General features: G+C 46.9%; 1 protein-coding gene across 3 annotated transcripts in view; it reads left to right on the top strand.

The window, feature by feature from the left end:
• LOC146775817 (FH1/FH2 domain-containing protein 1-like) overlaps positions 1 to 24,182 on the top strand; it is a 2,636,482-nt gene that overhangs the window by 1,068,180 nt on the left and 1,544,120 nt on the right. For 2 of the 3 annotated variants that reach the window (XM_085639988.1, XM_085639986.1), the window contains exon 11: positions 7,057 to 7,161. The exons of the other annotated variant lie outside the window; for it this stretch is intronic. In XM_085639988.1, the coding sequence (XP_085496114.1) occupies positions 7,057 to 7,161 (105 nt within the window). The remainder of the gene's footprint in view (positions 1 to 7,056; positions 7,162 to 24,182) is intronic. 3 annotated transcript variants of the gene reach the window in all.

Genomic DNA, 24,182 nt, shown 5'->3' with positions numbered 1-24,182 from the left:
CGGATATTGAAGTCTAGGTTAGTTGATGTTGGTCAGGAAAGTATTTGTTAAGGAGATGGATTTTCAGGTCCCTTTTGAAACAGGAGAAGGAGGGGTTGCATCTGAGGACTCAAGGAGAGCGTTGCACATCCTGGGAGCGTTGCCAGAGAACGATCTGTATTGTGTGGTTTTCTTTTTCAGTTTTGGAGGAATAAGGAGTGAGTTGGAGCTTCTCAGCGTTCTGGATTGACCTGCTCTTACCAGTTTGTTGTTCAGGTAGTTAGGGGCCGGAGAGTGAAGGGTTTTGTGTGTGATGCAGGCCAGTTTGTAAATACACCTCCCTTCCATGGGGAGCCAGTTGAGGGAGTTGAGAGCTGGAGTGATGTGTTCAAATCTTTTTACTCCGGATACGAGTCGAGCGGCCATGTTCAACACTGCCCTTAGAGGGGCTAGTTGAGCTTTTGAAGTCCCTGTTAGGATAGCGTTCCCGTAGTCGATTTTAGAGAGAACTAGGGATTGGACTAATGTCTTGAGGTCATCATGGGGAAGAAAATGTTTCAATTTCTTGAGGTGTTTTAGAGAGAAAAGAGCATTTTTTGCAGAGTTTTTGATGTGGGCCTCCATAGATAAGTTCTTGTCAAGGGTGATGCCTAGAGACTTAACTGAGTCGGATAGGATGATGGGGCAGTTTAGGGCGACCAGATTCATGAGCCACTCTTGGATTGGATGATGGTTGCTTTTTGGACAGAATAGGATTAGTTCAGTTTTATCTGGGTTGAACTTTAAGTGGTTAGCGTTGAACCAAGTTTGGATCTCGGTTAGAGTGGCATTGAGGTGTTGGATGTCGCTGGGAGACTAGATTTTGAAATAGATTTGGGTGTCTTCAGCGTAAAGGTGGTAATTCACTCCAGCTTTTTTCAAGATGATTGTGAGAGGCTCCATGAAGAGATTGAAGAGGATCGAGCCTTGCGGGACCCCAAGTGTGACTTTTGTTGGCTTAGAGAGACAGGAGTTGATTTTAATTCATTGCGAGCGGTGTTGAAAGAAGGAGGTGAACCATTTTAGTACTGTGCCATTGATGCCGGAGCGCTTCGACCAGGTCTCCAGAAGCACTGGATGATTTACTGTGTCGAATGCCGCAGATAGGTCAATAAGGATGAGTAGGCAGGCATCACCTTCATCTAAAGTATTGTGAATATCGTCAGAGACGTTGAGCATAGCTGTTTCCGTGCTACAGCCTTTCCTGAATACTGATTGAAAGGTGTCGAGGAGGTTGAACTCATCAATGTGTTTGTTGAGTTGGTGGAGAACGCATTTCTCCAATGTTTTTGCAAGGAATGGGAGGTTGGAGATAGGTCTGAGGTTGTTGAGATCATTAGAGTCGGACCCTGGTTTTTGGAGAATGGGTGTGATTTGTCCAAGTTGAAGGGAGTCTGGGACACAGCCTGAAGTGAGAGAGGCATTGATGATTTTTTCCCAGAAAGGGGAAATGGTGTGGTTAAGTTATTTTATGATTGTGGATGGGATGGGGTCCATAGTGTGGGAGGAAGGTTTGAGGTTAGAAATTATACTCTGAACCTCATTTTCCGACATTAGCTCAAAGTCGGACCAATGCGCATTGTTTTTTAGCTGGAGGCAGACCTGATTGTCCTTGGTACGAACTCTTTCTGAATGATCAGGGGTGGTTAGAGTGGGGCAGGTTACAAGGGAAGGAGGGTTAGAGGTTTGGATGAAGGATTGATCAATTTTCGAGACTTAATTAGTGAAGGTGGCAATTTCTTCACAACGCTCATTGGTGGCTTTGATTTCTTGAGAGGGAGTGCAGTTAGTTTGGCTTTTGACAATGTTGAAGAGTTCTCTCTGTCTGTTTTTCGCCAGCTCTAGTTGGCTGCGGAAGAAAGATGCCTTTTCACTGAAAATGTGTTTTTTGTATGCTTGCAGAGCAGATCTAAGTTGCGCTAGGTGTAAGGTCGAGGGGTTTAGTCTCCAAGACCTTTCCGTTTGTCTGAGTTGACGCCTTTCCTCATTCAGATCCACGTTATACCAGGGTTTAGATTTGGTTCGCCTCAGTTGTTTGAGTTTGAGAGGAGCTACTTGGTTTAGAACGTCATTTTTTAGTTAAAGTGTGTAGTGAGGTCATCAGCCGTCGATGATGAGGGTTGGAGTTGAAGATGGGCATGAATCCTGGATTCAAGTTCGGATAAAGGGATTGCTTTGATATTTCTGGTCCAGTGTTTAGGTTTGTCATCACGAATAGGTTGGTGGAAGACAAGTGCATCAATCTTGAACAGAATGAGGTGCTGGTCGGACCAGTCAATGGGAGAAATCGCTCTCAGAGAGACCAGATCATTGTTGGTAATGATCGTATCCAGTGTTGCACCTTTGCTGTGAGTTGGTTTATTGCAGAGTTGTTTGAGGTTATATATTTCAAGTAGGTTGGATAGGTTCAGGGCAGTGGAGGCCTCTGGGTCGTTCCAGTGGATATTGAGGTCACCCAGGAACACGTCTTTAGTGTCTGTCATGGAGAACCGTGATATTAGGTCTGTTAGTTCTTCAGAGAAAAGGGTACGCTCTCCAGGAGCATGGTAGATGGTGTGGAATTTGATGGGTGAGGTTCCCTTGGCAGTGAGTTCGACACCCAGGTATTCAAACGATAGGTATTCTGCAGGTTTAAGTTTGGTAATCTGTATTCCGGCCTTGTGGATGATGGCTAGTCCTCCCCCCGTTTTGATCGGTCTGTCTTGTCTGATGATGGTGTATCCTGGAGGGGTGAGAATGTCAAGAATGGGGGTGGAGTGGACATGGAACCAGGATTCAGTGAGGAAAGCGATGTCAATTTCTTCAGCGAGTAGAGCTTCAGCAATGTCTGTGGCGTGTTGTACTGCTGATCTGCAGTTGAGGAGCATGCAAGAGAGAGGACGTGGTGCCTCGATGATGGGGGGAGTAAGGTGGATAGAGGAGTATTGAGCAGGAGGTCTAGGCGAGTGGACATTTTTAGGGATTCTGTTAGTGCCGATAATAACAGGGATGGGGAAAGGGGCTGACTTCTGGCTCAAAGCGAGGTAAGAGTCGCTGATCTCATCAGGTTTAGGTATCGACAAGGGTTGGCGATCCCAGTTCGCCATGGGGATGTCAAGGGTGTTGTCAGTGAGGTAAATGGTGGAGACCGGTTGTGTCTGTGGATGTGGGACATCGGAGGGGGAGTGTGCAGTGGTAGTAGGGGGGAGAGTGACCACTGGATTGGAGATGAGGTTGGACATGGGGGGAATGCTCCAATCTGTGGAGCTTTGTGTTTTGGTAATGGGCATTTGGCAATGAACTGTTTAAAAGATTTTAACCCAAGAAAAACTGTTTTATGTTTTTTGTAATCAACAAGGGAGTTACTGTTCCTGTCTGAGAGAAAGTAAAGTAGACAAAATAGTGCACGAAGCATGGAGTGGAAATCCTAAGGATTAATTCTTGGTGCCCTCACACATCCCTGGGGATGTCACGCTTCATCATTGGATGTTGCTTCTCCTAGGGCTGGCGTGGCAATGCCCTATGGGCCCCACAAAGGGTTGCTTAGTGGAGATATTTTATTGTTCTTGGCGTATGATGAAGGGTTGCAAGTATAAGTGTGTTCTAAATGTGTGGGGTGGAGTGATAGTGTATTCAAGGATTAGGAAGAAATGGCCAAAACTGCCTGTGATGATTCTCCTGACAGCTTCGTAAAACCCATAAATGTATCAAGACTATTATAGGTGTGTGATGTACGCAGATTGCCAGCTTGTTGCCTGGGTCGCGCCCCCTCTCTTGTGCTCGCACCCACATAACTCATCAGGCTATCCAATCCCAGCTTGCTGTCACAGCCGCATACTCCACACCCGAACACAATCTCTCAATTAGCTGTGCTTCATATATGGGCAGCCTCTTCTGCTCAGACTCGGTCTGGGCGAGCAGAGGAGGGTAGGTCTCTGCAATCTCTTACGCCAGAACCACGTGAGTACGACTGCCTCACTTGGGATACCCAGGGTCCAGTTATTGCTTTGGCCCTTCTATTCTTTTTACTTTAGATTAACTGCAGTTTGACTGTCATTACCTTTCCCCTACAGTTAGCAGCTGTGCGTTAACCTCTGTTTTGACCAATGGGGCATTTGATGACCAATCCAAAGTGTAACACCCCGAGTTCGCACTAATAAGTCCACCAGTTTACAACACTGTGTGTGTCACCTGAACAGTTTTTAATTGTATGTTGGTTGTACCACATCTGTCCCATACTCCTGCTGTCTTTTGTGTACTACTTTGTTTTTCACTTCTTTCACTATTTGGCAACATTTCAGTGCCAGCCGCAGCATACCCATGTCTACCATTGGAGACACTTTGATATTGTGCATTGGAAAAGCGATCCTGAGCACTTCTTTCTTACTACTTTGCATTGTCTATTGTCTTCTCTTTCTTTTTCAGATTGGGCGATCATTTTCTTTACCATTGTACCAGGTTTTTATTTTAGTGAAAATACCTACACTACACTACACATCCCGGTTAAGGTGTGGGGTAGGGCTATCAATTGTTAGGTCCTGAAGAAGTTTTGTAGATCCTTTTTGGACCATAGGGTGCGAAACATGTCGACCTGACTACACTGACCTGACTACACACAGAGGCTTAGAGCTACTTGGGTACATCACACATCTACAGTTGCCTTGACCCATTTACGTTTATTTAATCCTGCCAGTAGAACCATCATTTAAAAAAAAAAAAAAAAAAGGTATCTCCTACACAGATTTACCCAATTTTTTCTCACCCTTGAAAACACTATCACTTCACCCCACACATTTAGGACTCCCTCATACTTTCACCCTTCATCAAACAGCAAGAACAATAAAAGATCTCCAATAAAGCTACCCTTCATGGGGACCGTAGGGCATTGCAGTGCTGGCCCTACAAGGAGCAACACTTCATGATGAAGCATGACATCCCCAGGGATGTGTGAGGGTACCAAGAATGAATCCTTAGTATTCACTGCTTTCTCCAACATTTTGTCTACTTTCCTCTCTCTCTGACAGGAACAGTACCTCCCTTTTTGGTTGGATTAGTGCTTTCGGAGCCTGGGTACTGGACCTTTATTGGCCCCCAGTCCTCGCTCTCTTTTGCTTTGAGTTATATTTTTGTAACCCTTTTGTTTCTGTTAAAGCTTAATTTTACAAAGTCGACCATTTGTTTTTAGTTTGATTCATTCTGATTCTGTGTAACTCATAAACCAAACATGCAGATATGTTCTTCAGACCTCCAATCTGAAAATTGTCCATGTCGTTTTACTTAAGCCTTTCCTGTCTAAAACCATTTTTTAAAAAATTGAATTGTTTTAAGCAAGCTTGTAAAGACCTACTTGCTTCTTAGATTTGTGGAGTGAGTGGACGATGACCAGTGTGAAAGATAATGTTTTGAATACTTTATAAATGTATCCTCACCAGCACCTCAGTATTAATATCTAGCCTTTACTGCAGCGTTAAAGAGTGAAGAGCAAACAATGAAGAGTTTGTGTGCAAATGTCGAAATATAAATTACGAATATTCGCTCATTTCTTGCCCCATCATAACTGGTTCTTCTTGTAAGGGAAGAAGTGCTTAAGGTGGAGAACGATTCCAAGCTTGTAAAGCACACGTTTGAGCACCATTGTAAATATTTTATTGTGTTACCGAGCTGAACTGTGACTTAACTGTGTTTAGTGCAAAACATCAACTCGCAACTTGATTTAAGACTGCCCACCACCAGGATATTACACCTTGCAATTGCAGTCAAAATGTAAGATTGGTTTCCACCGGTGGCTGAGAGTGAGCAAAATGGCACCAACGCAAGGTCATAAATTTGTAATAATGCATTATGACGGTGCGGTTTTCTGAAGGAGCACATCAAGGAAGTAGCGTTTCTAGATCTCCTGCAACTCACATCGTGCTCTTGGAATTGAGAATATCGAGGGCTTAGCGAATGTGTCTCTAGGGATTGAATGTGAGGAGGTACACACAGCTTGTGGTAAGTCGTTGGTAACGGACTTAATGTACCCTACCAAAATTCACTCTTGATACAGGTGGTCATCACAATGATTATAAGTCCATGGGATTCTGGTGCTTCAAAATGTGGTGAACCATTTTTTTATAACAGCACTTATCAGAATGCATGCTGGTACACGATTACCTAACAACAAATCCACTATTATGTTTCCAAGCTTCATCTTGTTAGACTTGTAATTAAACACTGTTGTAGTATCTAAAGACATCTCCTAAAGCAGCATATTGGCTTCATACTTCAAACAATGCTTAGTACCAATTCAGTGTAGTGACTCTTCCTCCACTGGTCATGCAGCAAAATAGCGCTGAGCTCTTCCTGTGGGTAACCCAGGACCGATTGCGTCTCGAAATTGTGAAATTTTATCTGCCATTGATGTTGCTGTTACCTTTGCGCACCACAAACTCCCCAGTTTTAAATCACAACACTTTCAACCCAGAACTTAAAATGCAGGCTTAGAACTCATCTATGTAATAAATGCGTTCCTATAAACATAGAAAATGCACACTTAGGCCAACACTACATTGTGCGAGCCGTTGCAATCCAGCTACCCACAGATAGTAGAAACACACAATAGAAGTGCTGGCTAGGCTGCTGCTACTAAGACGGGTAGAATTCCAGTGTCAGAGGAGTCAAAACATACTCCCACGGGCCAGGGGGGCTCTAAAAATCATAACATTTGGTAATCTCAGTACAACTAAAGAGAGATTCATTGATCTTTAATTGATGATCAATTCTGTGCTTCTAAAACGTTCCCCAAGCGATCCAATCGCTAGGTGTTTGGTTGTGCAGAAGTATATGGCTATGATGAGCTGATTTCCTTCATCATTCCACACTTCAGGTTTTATAGCTTTAAAGAGGGTGACTACTTTGCCTTGTGATGCAGCTTTAACTTCCCATACGTCTGGGCATTTGATAGATGTCAGAAATATCCAATTACATACAAATATATATATATAGATATAGAGATAGATATATAGATAGAAATAATTTTGCATTTTTTAACATTTACCAAATTTAACTGCTTGTTTTCAGATCCTGTGCAGAAAGAGTACCTACATATAGCCTGGAATCAAATGTGTCACTTTTCATCCCGTCACATGACAAAGAAAACCATATTGGAGAAAGAAGCATCTTTAAGTTGTTTTAGGGGCTGTAAGATCAAAGAATGCATAATAGGGTAGATGTGGAAGAGGGATAGAAAAAGGAGTTTGCTACTAGCCAACTGGGTGCTTGCTTGGTGCCCACTTTTGTAGCACAGTATCTTCATCAGAGTCACATGCTTTCACATTTCAGTCATGCTATGTATAATTTCAATTTATAAGTTATCCTATTTGATAATGCTGATCTGCTATCAAACCTAACTTTATATAACCATCAAACCATGAGCCCTGTAGAGAACATGAGTCAAGACTGTGCCTTCATATGAAAATGAGAGGTATTTAAGGTATGGTTGATGGTAGTTATAATGTAGTTCAATGTCTGTAAGGAATTGTAGTCTTTTTTTAGGTCTCTCCTTATCAGCGCATGCGCTGTCTCAGCGAGACATAAAGTAATCCATATGTTGGGTCAAGCTTCGTGTAATTTGTCATACCGCTTGCGGTTCGTTTAACTGTGGCATTGCTGTTCTTATCTTGCTTTCTGTTGGGTGTTGATCCAATAGTAACTTCCGTGTAGTCCGGAAGCAGCGGCGCCTAACTACAGTTTTCGTCCGCTTGCACTTGTGTCCGCTGGCTCCCCTTTCATGAGCACCGCGCTGGTTTTACTTTCATTCTCGTGTCTTTTCCCAGCTGCTGCATCCGAGCCGAGCCGTGCCTGACCATGTGACAACCCCTTGCAGTGGTCGATGCAATGAGCTCCGTTGAGTTTATTTACAATCCCTTTTAGAGCAAAGGAAGGAACTCGTGTCATGGGACGACTGTTAAATAAGCTGTGAAAACTTGGGTATAATAAAATAGAGTTGCGACGAGTTAAATGTGTTGCAGAAAATTAGACATGTTCAACACAGAAAACACCCAGAAGCACGTGTACAAAATAGTTAATGACGTAGGCTGCTGTTTTTTTTACATAATCCTACGCATGTGTGTCACGTGTCCCCTTTCATTCAGAATAACAAAACAGTATTCATTCACGCACAGTGTCAGCACCGGGACAAAACTTTTCCTAACTATCCCTTCGATAGAAAGAAGCACATTACCGGCGCACCGCGTGCTGCAGGAGGCGGCCCCGGGTGCCACCACCATCTGCGTGCGGCAGCCTTTAATAATTACCACAATCAATGCCTCGGCACCCGTTGAGCCCTCTGTGGTAGCACTGCTGCCAGCAGGTTAACCAGGGGTCTGGCTTCTATTTCCCACTTCCCATCACACAAGATGTGTGATTCTGAAAGACACTCCGATACTTGATTCATTTACAGTCATATTAGGAAAGAAAGTTACAGAACAATGACGTACGATCGACTACCATTTCATACTCTTTTTTTCCTCCTTTTTAGTGGCACCGTGCTGCTTGCTAAAAAGAGTCATATAAAAGACATCACACATGCCGTGTTATACGTAGAACCAAAATTGTGGCCTACCGATCGTCGATGTTACCATAATATATATTGGCATCAATTCTACACACGCCCTATGCTCTCCTCCTCTTGTAAACGCCCCCTCTGATTACTTTGATGTTGATTGTCACATGCCATCGCCTAAAAATAACCCCAAATGTCTTACGTTCTCCCTCTCTGTTTGATGTCACATGCCTCAACACCTCTTATGAATGCAATAGGTCTCGTGTTTGTGACAGTTTGAGCTATTGACATTGTAAATGACAATGCCTTTTATTCATGTTTTAAAAACCAAAACGTAAATAAAAGGCATTGTCATTTACAATGTCAATAGCTCAAACTCGCGTAAATGCGAGACCTATTGCATTGAAAATGCTTGTTTATCCATAGTACATGTTGACCGTAAATAAGGTGTTCTGGCATAAATCACGCCAGAGGCCTTGGCATGGTGTTTGGTTTTCCTGGCAGAGTTTCGACTAATGAAGGATAACCCCCCAGGCCCAGTCATAACACGTTGGTTTGACTTTCATTAAGCACCGAAGCTCTTTCAATTCCAAATCATCTTGAGTTCTAGCTGGCATCCTTAAGCATTTTAACAAACACTGCATATAATAAAATACCACATTCTGTTACTCCATTACCATACCAGACATTCTTGCCTAGAACATGTGGGTTAAGTCAGACTTTTAAGAGGGTGATACCATTTAGATCAACACTTACTGACCACTTGAGGGTGATGTAGGTCTGAAAAGCAGATGAGTCATTAAAGTATATGGAAGCATTGCGTTTTCAGGTGGGTGACTAGAAAAAAAACAGATGATGCCCTCCAAATGCCGAATGAGTTGACAGGTATACATTACAAACAGCTCTAATTAATGAACTTCCACTCCCTACACATTCCATGAAGGTTTTCGACACTCGTTTTATACGTTCATTTTATTTTTAAGCAAAACTTGGTTAAATCCTTGGTCCTTAGTAGCACTGTGTGACGCTGCATTCCTGCTTATTCGTGCATCGAGTGGGCGATAAGCAAGGGTGGGGGGGGGTTTGTCACCAATTTTATCACGGAAAATATGTCACCTTTATTTCAGTCATCACCTCCTTTATTCACTATTGAGGCTCTCTCCATTAGTATCTCGCCCTATTCCCAACAGACACTATTGTTTAGCTCTGTTTACTCATCTATCTTTTTTCCAAGTTTAATGGTTTACGGACAATTCCAAGTTTCATATACAATTAATGCATTCTTTTGGAAAACCTAAGTATACACGTGGATACATCTGGCGACGGACATGCCACAGCACTCCTAAATAATGTTTTTGTTACTCGCTCAAACGACTTTTCGACTCCTCACCCAATGAGACTGGCCATATGCTGGACCTAATTTTATGCAAAAAAACATAATTGTCTATCAGTATAATCTCTACATAGTCATATCATTTTATTACTAACCGAATAAGACCCCTCCTGAAAAACACCCAGTTCCTTAAGACTCCTTCTTAACTTTTCCAATATTTCCCTTGAGAACATACCGGCCCCCTCATCTATATGTGACTCCTATTGTAAAACTTTAGTAGCCACAGAACACATTCTGGCTCCCAGCATGTACTGATAAATTAAAGCCTCCTCTAAATCGCCACCAAGTTTTCAAGCATGCAGAACAGAGATGTAGACATTCAAAAACAGTACTTACCTATAAAAGCGAAATTAAGGAAGCAAAATTAATTACGCAAGAAGAATACAATTAGCTAGTGTAGGAAGCTGGCTCTGTATATACTATACCAAAGTGAGTTGTAGTGTGCACAGAATCCAATGGAATCCCAAAGTTAGGCAGAGGTTAAGTTAGATAGCACCTCACTTTCTATTTGTGGTAGTGTGGTTGGCTGTAAGGCTCTATCAGAGGACAGTGTTAAGCATTTGTTGTACACATTCAGTCAGCAAATTAATTCACACACTAAAAGGCAGAACTTCAGACCAATTGTTTTTGTATAAAAATATTCTATTAGTTATTTTATTTCCTAGAACCAAGCAAGCCTCGCACAGGTAAGTGATAAATACTTTGCAGTTAATATACAGTTGTAACACAGTTTGGATTGTAATTGTAAATGTACTTTGATTTGATTACAGTAGTGTTACTGATAATGCAATGCTTTTCAAAATACAGTACATATACTTTGTATAGGATTTTTAGCAGAATATCATGCAATTTACTTTTTGAATGACTTGTTCTTCTTGTGGAAGAGGTGTGGCGCAGCAGCCAGGGCAACTGACTCTGGAACCCGGGGGCTCACGGTTCAGTCCTCGGTGCCGGCAGTAGATCAGCCCAGCACCATGTGACTCTGGGCAATAGCTCGCATAATCTTCCAGAGGGTCCCCAGCGCCTTGATACCTTCAGGTAATTGTTCGCGTTTTACACATATTGGACATTTATTGGACATTTTACACAGTGCAGAATACCTGGATACTGCACTGGGACAAGTAAGTAAAAGTGTTTTGGTTTTAGTTACAGTTTTAAAGGATTTCTTAGATTTTCCAACTCCACACTTAGAAACTTTTCATAGAAAAACCGTCAATGTTATCCTATGGAGGAAAATAGTGTTATCCGTTCACAGATAAGTACTTTGTTGTGGGAGTTGGCATTCTGGTGTTAGAGTCAGGGGCCCCCGAGGGTCAAGGATGCACTCTTGTTACACCCTCAATGGCACTCGTGTGGCCGGGTGGCCATTGCTGAGGCCCACTGTTAGCCAATAGGGGATAGGGGGCCTCCGGTTGGTGGCTGCTGACGAGCAGGCCACTGGGTTGTGGGAGCAAAGCTCAGGGCAAATGGGGGTTTAGGCCAGCACAAAAGATGCACCCTGAGCGGCACTAGGGCGGCTGGGTGCAGAGTGCTGTTGTGGCGTTGAGTCTCCGGTTTGCAAAAGCACTGCAGGCTCGGGGACGAAGGTCTTCTGGGTACGTCCCCCACTTGGAGAGGTAAGTTGGAATCTTGGTGTTTGGTTAGGCATCGTCAGCTGGGCCACCCAAGGCCGTGGGACGTCAGGGGCAAGGGTGCCTTTTAGGGTCGGATCTTCTTACCAGCTCCTGGTCGCTGCTGGGGGGACCTTCCCGTTTGAGGCTGCAGGCGTTGACTGGAGGCTTGAGGCAGGTCAGGGGTCGCTGGTTCTCGGGTCAGGATCGCCGGGGGGACCTCCCATTGGTGCTGGGCCACTCTAACTCGGGCCGTGGGCGTCTGGTGCAGAGTGGTGCAAAATCGCGGATCCTTGCAGAGCTGGAGTCTGTTGTTTGAACAAATCTTGTGTTCACAGGAGACAGGAGTCTTTGGAATTGAAGGCAGGCAGGTCCTTAGGGTTTCTTGAGGTTGCTGGCAGCAGGACACACCCGGATTTCGCTGGAGCAGGTTCGAGGTGGGTGAGGAAATATGAATTTTCATGGTCAATTGTGTCCCCTATCTTAGACCCCAACGGCTCCATGTACATGCTATAAGTACATGTATGTTCCCTCCAGTTCTAGCTATGAAGACGCAAATACATGTGCGTCCAACGTCAACATGGCCTCTTTCAGATCCGCCATGAATGGGTCGAATATTCTATTCCTAAGTATGATTGGCCACCGACTTTATATGGTTCACTTTTCTAGTTTTACAGTTCAGGCGAGTAGGCCCTGAATTCTGCCATCAAGCCTTTTTCTGCTTCTGCCTCTGAAATGCTCCAGCTTGGACCTGCATCCGTGTCCATGAACTTTGTCTTACTCCCTGCGCGGCTAGCGGTGCCTGACGCGGCCTGTTGCCTGCCAAAAACTGTATTCAGCCTTCAAGTTATCTGCTCCGCTCCTCATCCAATGCATTCCTGTCTAGTAGTTTAGGTAAACATCCTTCCAGCTACCGAGCAAAGGGCCCGGCCTCGCTGTCTTTATGCAAGTAATTCATAGCCCCTGTTACTATGGAAGATTCCTGCCCCCTCGCATCGCATGTAGACACATAGACGCTTGTACACGCACTAACAGTCAGTATAGAATAGGATCTGTCCGAGAAGACCTTTCCTTCCAGATAATATAGTTCCTTAAACACAAGATATTAGATATGATTTAGGACTAGGTTGTCCTGACACCCCAGACTTCTGTCTCTACATGTAGGGCTAAATGTCAAGTTCCCTTCACCCTCTAGTTGCACGTCAATCACACGTCATGCGGCTGCGCGCGCATCTCTGCCAAATATTTCTGCTGACACTGCAGGATTCTCTTATGGATCCACCCACTTGTGACATCATTCTAAATGACGTTTCTAGTATACGCCTGTATTTACGCCTATTTTCATTACGTATGTGTATTCTTATCTGTATTATCAGCTGTTACGCCTCCTGCATCTGTCTTAATACAATGCTTCTTATATATATATGGTTACTTGTCAATAATGTATTGCTGATCCCTTCCTGAACCTTCGTGGTGATGGAATATGACTGCCTGGTTCGAACCATAATTCCTTTGTAAGGAATAAAATCCTTTTCAGAACCTCTAATACCACGGATTCTGCCTCTTATTTTGACTGAGTTATTCTTACTAGACTTTACCGCATAAAAAATAGTACAGGTAATTTAAATATTTACCACATAAATTGGCGCCCGAACAGGGACACTTTCTCATCTCACGCGCCGGAGGTGCGTTGCAGGCCCGGTCCCCTGCCACAGCTGAACGGACAAAAACGCGTACCCGCAGGATTTCCTGTATCTCCCTCCGGCCAAGCGGGGGTGACTGAGGCTGCGATCAACACCCAGACGAGGCGGTGAGAAGTGCGAAGTATCCCGACCAGAGCCTAGCTGAGAGAGCAAGATCCGAGGTATACAGAGGCCCACCAGGTTCCGAAGTTCCGAGTCGAGTCGAGTCCAGTCCGGTCCAGTTCAGTTCAGTTCCGAGGCCTTCCGTTCCGTGCTACCCGGTGAGTACCCTTGCTGGGGAGGCAGTTAGACGTGCACATTAATTCGTGCCGGTCCTGACGGGTTTGGGTACACAGATCCGGTCTGCACTGTTTTAGCAGTGTATCTGTACTGTTTAGCAGTATATCCAGTATGTTCATGTATATAATTCAATATCATCTAGTATTAGTATTATGTCAGTAACTAGTTTTCTTCTAATTATCATTGTTCGTTAAATGTTAAATGTTAAAATGTTTTACTGTATTCAAAAAATTGTGGTATGAATGAGTGTTCATTATTGTGTTTATCGTATTAATTGTGTTCAAGTCCAGTTCGAGTAAGAATCAAGTAGCAAGTTTTAAAGATGCCGTTCTTTTCAAAATTAAGACAGATCAAAACTAGAAAAGGAGTACTCGAAGAAGCTGTTCCCATTCCACCTAGGGACACTCCAGGGTATTTTATGTATCATAAACATGGCCTAGATGCCGTATTATATCTTGACTTATGGGTGAACTACACCAAGGATCTAGCAGAAAGTCAGAGGTGGCCCGCAGCTGGGACATGGGATGCAGATTGCATCATGAGAGTAGAAGAAGAATTATGGAAAAAGAAAGCCAGACAGTCACAGAAAGATGCCATTGAACTATGGCGTAAAGAATCGCATAGGCGCACAGAGAAAGCTCTCAGACAGGAAGAGAAAAGTAGGGAGAACTCAAATAGAGCCCGAGAAAACGTATTAGTTGAAGAAGGTATCCGAGTAAAAACAGAACAAGTAGACAGACAACGAAACACTTTTATGAATGGTATGTATCCTCTTTTGGCCGAAGGTTTACCTAAGGCCACCCCGGAAATACCGAAAGATTTGCCACCCCCATTACTCCCGATTAAACCACATCCCAAGACCGCAAAAGATATTTTCCTTTCCTCCTATTTAGACGATGCAGCTCCCGAATATGTTAATGATCCTCCACACACGCCACCTGTCGATGGTGCTCAACTTCGAGATCATCTACCCCCACCTCCGCAACAACAAACTCCTCCGCACAATCCCACGGGTCCATCTGTTTCCGCCGCTTTTCCTGCATCCACAGTCTCTACCTTACATCCCACGAATCCTTTCGTGCCTAGCACCTCAGAAGGTGCGACAGCAATTTTTGCCACGCCACCATCACGAAGTAAATCGTCTTTTAGAGATTTAGCAAACCAACGTACACCCCAAATAGCAACGTCCGACACGTTTAAAGAACATCTTGTAGATTGTAGATATGATCCAGTGCCCGGTAAAAATGATAGAATGCTGCTATCATCACTACGTATACGACGAGCTTCACTATATTTAACGACGCTGTGGAAATTTAGCGTGCAAACTGAACATCATCTGCGCCATCTTGCCTCTCCCCAGCGTCACGCACAGCGAATGCACGGCCGCCATTTTAGACACCCCACTCTCTCCCCACTCATTGTCAATCGTCAGCGCGGTCCCCTTGGCGCTGCGAGCATCCCCCGCGCGCTGGCCACCCCCGCTCTCTCATACAGGCCATAAACCCTCTCCTTCTGCGCGACCCTGCTACGGAACCACTTCCAACCGACAACCCATACATGGTCATGCCTCTCCTTTGATAACCCCCTTCCTCTGCGCCCCATTGTCTGAACTGGTCCCAGGCCATCACCTAGCCCTGCGGATGCAGTTTACTGCCCCTACTGTAAGGGAAACACCCCACATCAAAGGGATTACAGTAGATCAAAGCCCCTACCCCCTGAGACCCGGCCAGTTGCACACACCCCGGGAATTAGCGGAATTCCCTGCTGCGCGATAGCCATCTCCCACTGCGGGTAGGGTGGGAACTTCTACTGTATCTATGTGTGGGATCGGATCTGAACCGGGGCTCCAGGGGATATTCCCCCGTACTTCAAAAGAATCTCAAGAATGTACTATGTGTAATAAAGCAATAAACCAGTGTATAAGAGACCAGGTCTCAGAGATGCGGTTAGAGCACCTCGTGACGATACCTTGCTGTCTGATCTGATGTGTTCTGCTCCGACGGAATAAAACCTTGTTTCCTGCCTTCCAGTCTCCGGCGCCTGCCTCTTTTATTGGTAAATTATCGAGTGGTATGAGAGGCGATTATCGCCGGGCAAATACTTGGAAGGTTATCGACTGAAACTGCCGCTACCATTTAACAATTGGCGCCCAACGTGGGGCCCATCAGCGACACGTGGATCCAGTGGGAGAGGTCCCGACGACAGAGTGAACGACTGCAACGATCGGGAGAGCTCCTGCCCAATAGACCCTCGTCTGGCAGCCGATCATCCGAACTTCACTGGTTCCGAGCAGACCTCTCTCGAGTGATCTACGGTCCTGACTGGGAACCATCAGGAGTGCCGCGGCAAATACGGAGAATAGAGGACGATCGGGCGCTGGAGGCGGAAGACGAGAAACTGTCCATGCGGTCCGGGTAAGGTCGTGAAACACGACAAAAGTGCGAAATAATTGATTGATTGTTTGAATACTAGTATTGCTCATTGATTGTTCTTTTTGAGATATTCGCTGTCTACAAACGGGGAGGAGTAGAAATACTCTCTCTCTCTCCCTTTGCAGATAGTGAAGGGTAGGTAACGCAGACTTTTGTCCCCATTGAAACCCGTCGTGCCTATCTTTATCTCCCCATTGATTGATTGTCCGAACATTGATTGTTTTGAAGAATAGTGCTTTTTGAGATATTCTCTGTTTGCAAATAACGTAGAATAGGAATATTCTGTCTAGTCTTTGCAAATAGTGAAGGGTAGGTAACGCAGACTTTTGTCCCCATTGAAACCCGTCGTGCCTATCTTTATCTCCCCATTGATTGATTGATTGATTGTCCGAACACTAGTTGTTCGATATTGGTTCTTTGGAGGTATTCTCTGCTTACAAATAACGAGGAATAGAGATATTCTGTCTAGTCTTTGCAAGCAGTGAAAAGATAGGTAGTGCTGACTTTTGTCCCCGTTGAAACCCGTCATGCCTATCTTCTCCCCACTGATTGGTAGTTGGTTCTGCCCGGACCGCTTATTAGAGGTGAACCACCCGGCTCCACTGGAAGGCACCCCTAATAAGGACATGTTCACTAAATATGGACTAGTCGCCGTGGCTTATAGCAAGCTGTGGCATAAATATACCAAGAAGGAGCCCGAAAGTCAGTGGCCACTGATGGGATCCTTCGACGACCGCAAGATAGAAGCGCTAGAAGTAGCTCTGCGTAGCAATAAGACGACGCCTACTATGCTTGACAGTATTGGCATGTGGCGCAAAGAAGCGACGCAACGGAAAAAGAGGGAAGAAGTAAAAGCAGAAAAGGAATTACGAAAGGCAGCTCACCTTGCCGCTAAAAAGTTAGAAGAAGACATAAAGGAGAGAAGGGAAACTAAACTAAGACAGGAGCCCGAAACCTCAGGCCAGTACGCTGTTAGGACCCCTTCTTTGCTCTACCCTGTGTTGTCCTCCAAGCAGCAAACGAATGACGAATTACTGTTAGGTCCCCCGACCATTTACATGCCCCCTCCGTATGCACCCTCCCAATCAGTAGTGCAACACCCACAACCCCCGAACACGAACGAAAGCAGTACAGGGGCCTCGGCCCTCACGGCCTCCGCGCCGGCTGAGCCTCTTGTACTGAACCCAACGTCGGCTACAACGCTAGATGACCATGAGATGAGAAAGAACGATTCCACCAGAATGAATCGATTAACTAAAGATGAACGAGCAGGAATTGACAAGATAGTAGGGACGCTGGTGGAGCGAAAAGAAAGTGAGGAGTATATAACGGACGTGTATAAATCGTATGCCGACAACCGCAGACGACACTTTGTCGTACGGCTCTGTTATCACGCCCTGAATGCATATGAGGATAGGTACCACGATAAAGGTCCCGAAGGCTTAGCGGCCCTATATAGAAAGATAGACATCGGGGAAGAAAGAGAGGGCGATGTAGCGAACCTCTTCACTCGTACACTCGAGGTCTACCGACATCTTAAAGAACATGGACAAACAACCGAAACAGAAACCCCCATAGCAACTAAACCCCAGGGAGGAAGGGCCGATGCCATGATGCCCATTAAAGAAGCTGCCCCCTACTGGGTCCCCCCACGGGGTCAGGGAACACACGACGACATCAACCACCAAGATGCGAAGGGAAGGGTTGTATATAACTGGGTCTACCAGCCGTGGGACCGGCAAGATATTTTGACCTTTAGAAAGACCCTACCCGACTTGAGAAAGAACCCGACTGCCTTCTACACTGAATTAGGTACAGCCTTAGGCTCAACGATAATGACGTTAGCAGATATCGACTTGTTCTTTGGGCTATGTCTGCCGGCTGATGTGTGGAAACAAATCCGGAAAGTTGACCACGCTGAGCCGTTCGGATATACCTGGGTACAACTCGATACCATAGATAAACAGCGAGAACCAGGACAGAAACCCCCGAAAGCCATCCTAGAGCTCCCAGATAAGATTGTACAAAAGCTGAAGACTCTAATCCCTGAAAGAAAGGTAGACTGGTCGATAGTGACGGCTTGCCGCCAGAAACCCCAGGAAGACGTGTCTGAATACTTCTCCCGATTCGAGACTGTGTTTTCCGACTACAGTGGCCAAGACATGACCACCGCAACCGGACACCACCTCTTTGTCCAGAATTATGTAAAGGGTCTGTCGCCAGAAGTTTCCCAGAAACTACAGACCAGCGAGAGTAGTTGGGCAGCCTCCAAACCCGCAGCAATTCTCCAGATGGCCCAATACTACGAAAACCAGAAAAACGAGAACGATAGGGCGTCAGAGAAGAAGAAAAAGGAATTAAAGGAGAGGGTGATGATAGCACAATTGCAAGGGGTGACAATAGGAAGGGAACCCCCGAAGGAGAACTACCAACCAACCGCCCCTAGAAAGCTACCCCCTAGAGACCATGCACCTACACCCTACAACGGACGGAGGGACTTAGATGGAAATCAATGTGCGTTCTGTAGAGGGTTCGGACACTGGAAATCCCAGTGCCCGGTCCTTCTGGAAATGAACAAGAATAGGGGCCCCAGAGACGCAGCATATGACCCCAGAAATAGAGAACAGGGACGAGGGCACACGAACAACACCATCAACGACAGGCCAGGCAGACCAAACACCTTTGATCGCCCCCGACAAAACCAGTGTCAGCAGTCCGACTATGAAAGCACTCATGACTTCGCATAGGACCGCCAGGGGCAAGGGAGGGATCCAGTCGAACTCCGTGTTGACCAGCAAGGTCCTTACGTCACCGCTAAGGTCTTGGGCACAAAATCTCCATTCCTGGTAGATACTGGGGCGACACGTAGTGCGTTATCTAAACGACTGATTCCTAGGGCACCCTTGTCTGGCTCACACGTAACCTCAATAGGCTTTGACGGAACGCCCTCCACTAACCCCTTATCAGCACCAATCCCCTTTGACTTGGAAGATAACACCACTGACACGACCTTTCTGCTCTCCTCCAACACCCCCGATGCTATTATGGGACTTGATTTGCTAAAACATTTTCGAGCCACTATCAGATGCTCCCCAGACGGAGTTCGAGTCATCCTACACGATAACCCAGATCTGTTCAGACCCTGTCACACTCGGCGTATGCTCTCTATAACCGATGCTGATATGTCCCTACTCGACACATTACCTTCACATCTATGGGCTAAAACCGACTCAGATGTAGGGCGCATGGTGATCGACCCGGTACACATAACCGTCCGACCGGACGCAGTGCTCCCAAAGCTTCCTCAGTATCGGATATCCCCCGAAGGCGAGAAGGCATTGGTGGAAATCATCGAGTCCCTGGTCGAGGCAGGAGTGGTAGAAGAAGTAGTGAGTAATGTTTGCAACAGCCCTATCCTACCCATTGTAAAGAAGCAAGGCGAGGGGGATGAGAAAGCCTACCGTTTCATTGTTGACTTGCGAGAGGTTAACAAAGTAGTCATACCCCAGTACCCCGTAGTCTCAGACATCACCACCATCCTCACCCTGATTCCATCCACCGCCACCATCTTTACTGTTATTGACCTCAAGAACGCATTCTTTTCCATCCCCATCCACCCAGACAGCCGCTACCTGTTCGGCTTCACCTTAAAAGCCCGTTCGTACAGATTCTGTAGGGCACCCCAAGGCTATACTGAGAGTCCCAGTATTTACAGCCAAGCCCTCAAGAGGCAACTAGATGCAGTCCAACTACCCGATGGAGTGGCATTGATACAGTACGTCGATGACATTCTTTTGGCGGCCGACACCACCCCTCTTGCCGTCACGGCCACCATTCACCTCCTTCGCTTCCTTGCGGAGAACGGTCACAAGGTCTCCAGAAAGAAATTGCAATTCTGCCAGCCCCAAGTAACGTATCTAGGCCACCTACTATCCAAAGATGGGAGGAAACTTACCCCTGACCGAATTCAAACCATCCTAGAAACCCCTGTTCCCAAAACTCAGAAGCAAGTGCGGTCCCTAGTGGGCCTCACCTCCTTTTGTCGTCAGTGGTTGCCAAATTTCAGTCTTATCGTAAAACCTCTGCTTTCCCTGCTGGCTAAAGATACCCCCTTCCCCCTCCCCTGGACACCCGAATGCCAATCCTCCTTCAAGGAATTACGAGACGCCCTCTGCTCAGCCCCAGTCCTAGGAACCCCAGACTACACCAAACCTTTCTCCCTTTACACCCACGAAAGGGAGGGATGCGCATTGTCTGTCCTAACCCAGTCCATAGGCCCTAAACAACGCCCTTGTGCCTACTTCTCTGCCACTCTCGACCCCGTAGCCAGAGCCTTGCCCGCCTGCCTTCGAGCAGTAGCCGCCGCTGCTGTCTCTATCCGACAAAGTGAGGGGATCGTGCTCTCGAACCCCCTCACTGTATTGGTGCCCCATGCTGTTGATACCCTCCTGAACCAAACCAAAACTCAACACCTGACTAGCGCACGACTGACTGGGTACGAACTGACTCTGCTTGCACCCCACATCACATTGAAACGATGCACCACTCTGAATCCAGCCACTCTACTACCTCTCCCTGACACTGACCCCAACGCGTCCCCTATACATGACTGTGTGACCCTCACCGACGAACAGACCAAGAGTAGGGTTGACCTCCGGGATACTGCCTTCCCGAACCCTGACGGAGAACTGTGGGTGGATGGCTCATGTATCAAGCTCCCCGATGGCACCACCTCAGCTGCCTATGCAGTCACCACGGCCCGAACCGTTGTTGAGACAGCCCGCATCACCCAGCGATCCGCACAGGCGGCTGAACTAATTGCCCTCACACGAGCCTGCATCCTGGCAGCAGGGACAACCGCAAACATTTACACAGACAGTCAGTATGCCTTCGGGGTAGTTCACCACTTTGGGCTCTTATGGAAAGAGAGGGGATTCTTGACCTCGCATGGCACACCCATCCTGCATGGAGATCTAGTCTCTGCCCTGACCGAAGCAGTCCTCCTCCCCACACGGCTGGCTGTGATCAAATGCCAGGCACACAAGAAGGTGACAGACATTGTAGGACAGGGAAATGCGCTAGCTGACATTACTGCCCGAACCACAGCCGAGAATAGGTCCACGACCCGCATGTACGTGACCAGGTCACAAACTGAGAATTGGAAGGATGCTAGGGAAACGATTAGGGATATCCAATTAGCCAGCACACCACACGAATTAACTGAATGGGCCCGGGTAGGATTGAAGGACGATGACGGTTGTTGGCGAACTAAAGACTCGAACAAATGGTTGCTACCCGACTCATACTTGATCCCCATGCTGACCATGGCACACTCCCCCGCACACATAGGGTCTGCCCCCATGATCGAACTCATCTCCAAAGTCTGGCACAACGACAGAATACCAGACTCAGCCAAACGACTGGTCCAACAATGCCTAGTATGCCTCCAACACAACCCTGGGAAAGGAACTGCTGTACCCCGGGGAGGGTTTGGGGTCCCCAATCACCCCTTTGAAGTCCTACAAATGGACTACGTCCAGCTAGAAAGGTGCCGAGGTTTAAAGTATGTGCTCGTCGTTGTGTGTGCCTTCAGCAAGTGGGTGGAAGCCTACCCAACCCACGACAACACCGCTATGACTACTGCAAAAGTACTACTGAAGGAATTCTTCCCCCGATACGGCCTTTGTCGAATTTTGTGGAGCGACAATGGCCCCCACTTCGTAGCCGAAGTTATCCAACTCATCTTAAAAGGGTTGGGTGTAAAACAGAAGTTCCACGCGGTCTTCCATCCCCAATCTGCAGGCTTGGTTGAGCGACACAATGCCACATTGAAGCTTAAGATAGCAAAAATAGTCGCCACCACAGGGCTAAGATGGCCAGACGCTCTCCCGCTAGCATTGCTATCAATGCGTTCCACCCCCACCAAACACCACTTAACCCCCTACGAGGTCGTCTTCGGGCGGCCCATGAACCTTTGGACTGCACCAAAACCATCGTCCATCCACGACGTCCCGGACGTCCTCATGTCTGACTATTTGTATAACCTAACTAAGACATTGTCTGTTATCCATCAGCAGGTGCTGCACGCCATTCCCTTTGTTTCCAGGGGCCCCGGACACGACATCCAACCCGGTGACTTCGTCTTAGTGCGTAACTTCCAACGCACCAAGAGTCTGGAGCCCCGGTGGACGGGTCCCCTGCAAGTCCTGATCACCACCCGAACAGCTCTTCGAGTGGAGGGGAAACGCAATTGGCTGCATGCACACCACTGCAAGAAGGGATCACCGACCCTGACAACCACGGACAGCATCACCGCCCAAGAAGAACTCCTGGACAAAGATCGACCATCCCTGAGCCGCTGCCCAGATACAGAGACACTCGAGTTAGTAAAATATCCTGATCCCACTGTGCCATCCAAAGAAGGGTATAACTTGCGACGAAAGGAGAGAACTTCGGCTAAGCAGACCACAAGCTAAGTGAAAATCTCAAAGCGGTAGCCTAGTCACCCCAAAGGCCACCAGGAGAGAAACCAAACAAAGTCTGTGGTTCTGCCCGCTACCGAGTCTCTTGAAGGTGATGGAAGCGCCCAACATGAAGATGATGGAAGCAACCGGACGTCCGAAGATCCACTACAGAAACCCAAAGACTGACCGAATGCACAGCTTAAAGACTATTGCACTTTTCATTACCCTTCTCTTCTGCCTTCTCCTCATGGTCGCCTTCTGGATCATGGAGGAGAGCACACCCGCTCATAAGACATTACTGGCCACCGTTCAACCTACCACCACGAAAGAACATCATTTGATCTCGCTTTCACCCCAACTCCGAGAAAGGCGTAAGGAGTTCTGGAATAACTCCTTTGTACAGTTGCTCCACCAACACAATCTTGCTACCAACGCCACTAATTGCTGGATCTGTGGACTGCTACCACATGCCACTGGACACTCTATCCCTTTTATCCCTTCACCTTTTTCTGTCCATGGCTCCTGCCTCGCCTGGCTAATCCTCCTGCAAGAAAGCTACAAGGACAATGCCACTTCCGGCAGAACCATGTCACACTTCTACCATGGGTTCTGGCTGAACAAAACTGGAAGAACTTCTGCCCTCTTCTGCCCTCTGAGATCGAACACTTCCTTTCACATGGACATCCCTGCCAAAGAACGAGTTGAAATGCAAGTGTTCAACAATCCAGCCAGACCCACCTTCTCTTACCTCCGGAAACGAACGGCCGCCACCCTAACAGTGGCCCTGTCCGTCATCAACATCACTGGGTCTGTATGCCTCGAAGGCCTGGGGGCACAGCTGGTGGGCCACAGCTCCTGTCTCATCACCCGAACATTGGACTCAGTTGACCCACCCTCCTTTGTTGCCTCCCCGAATATGTACTTCATCTGCGGTACTAAGGCCTACACCTGGCTTCCGAAAGGTTGGGGAGGCACCTGCTACATCGCCTTTGTCCTTCCTCCGACGTATGTGGCTCCAGCAAACCATCACCGACAGAAACGGGCCAAAGACATTGTTCAGGCCGACTCCACCGGAGCACAGTTCATGGACGCAGTCAAAGGCCTTGTTCCTCTCTGGGGTCCAATGGCAAACAGCCGTGCCATCCGCCACTTAACCCAGGCAGTCGAAACGGCAATGAACATTACAGCTGGCGCCCTCGCCAACAACACCGCTGAGCTTCAGGCCGTCCGCCTGGTGGCTCTCCAGAACCGCCTTGTTCTAGACGTGGTTCTAGCAGATCGTGGAGGAGCATGCCGCATCATTGGGTCCAGCTGTTGTACCTACGTACCGGATAACTCACCCTCAGTCTACAAAGCAATTGAACACCTCCACAGACTGTCCGCAGAGGTCCATCAAGAACAAGAAGAATGGTCGCTGGGGAGTTGGTTTTGGGACACTATTAAAGGTTGGGGATGGAGGCTGTTTTCATTTATCCTGATACCAATTGTGATACTATGTGGATGTTGCTTGGGGATTCAGTGTCTGCCACCTTTATGTTCGCTTTTTATGAACTGCATCTGCCCTAAGACTTTGGACTTTGAAACCGAGCGGATGAAAGCTCTGAACGAGGTGGAGGTACGGGGTATTATGGGGATAGATCCAAACTAGGCAAGCTGGCGAGATATGTTAAAAGGGAGGACTGTGGAAATTTAGCGTGCAAACTGAACATCATCTGCGCCATCTTGCCTCTCCCCAGCGTCACGCACAGCGAATGCACGGCCG

The sequence above is a fragment of the Triturus cristatus genome, chromosome 12, assembly GCF_964204655.1.
Source record: "Triturus cristatus chromosome 12, aTriCri1.1, whole genome shotgun sequence".
Classification (NCBI taxonomy): domain Eukaryota; kingdom Metazoa; phylum Chordata; class Amphibia; order Caudata; family Salamandridae; genus Triturus; species Triturus cristatus.
The sequence above is the reverse complement of the archived record's forward strand: the minus strand, read 5'-3'. Positions and strand labels throughout refer to the sequence as shown.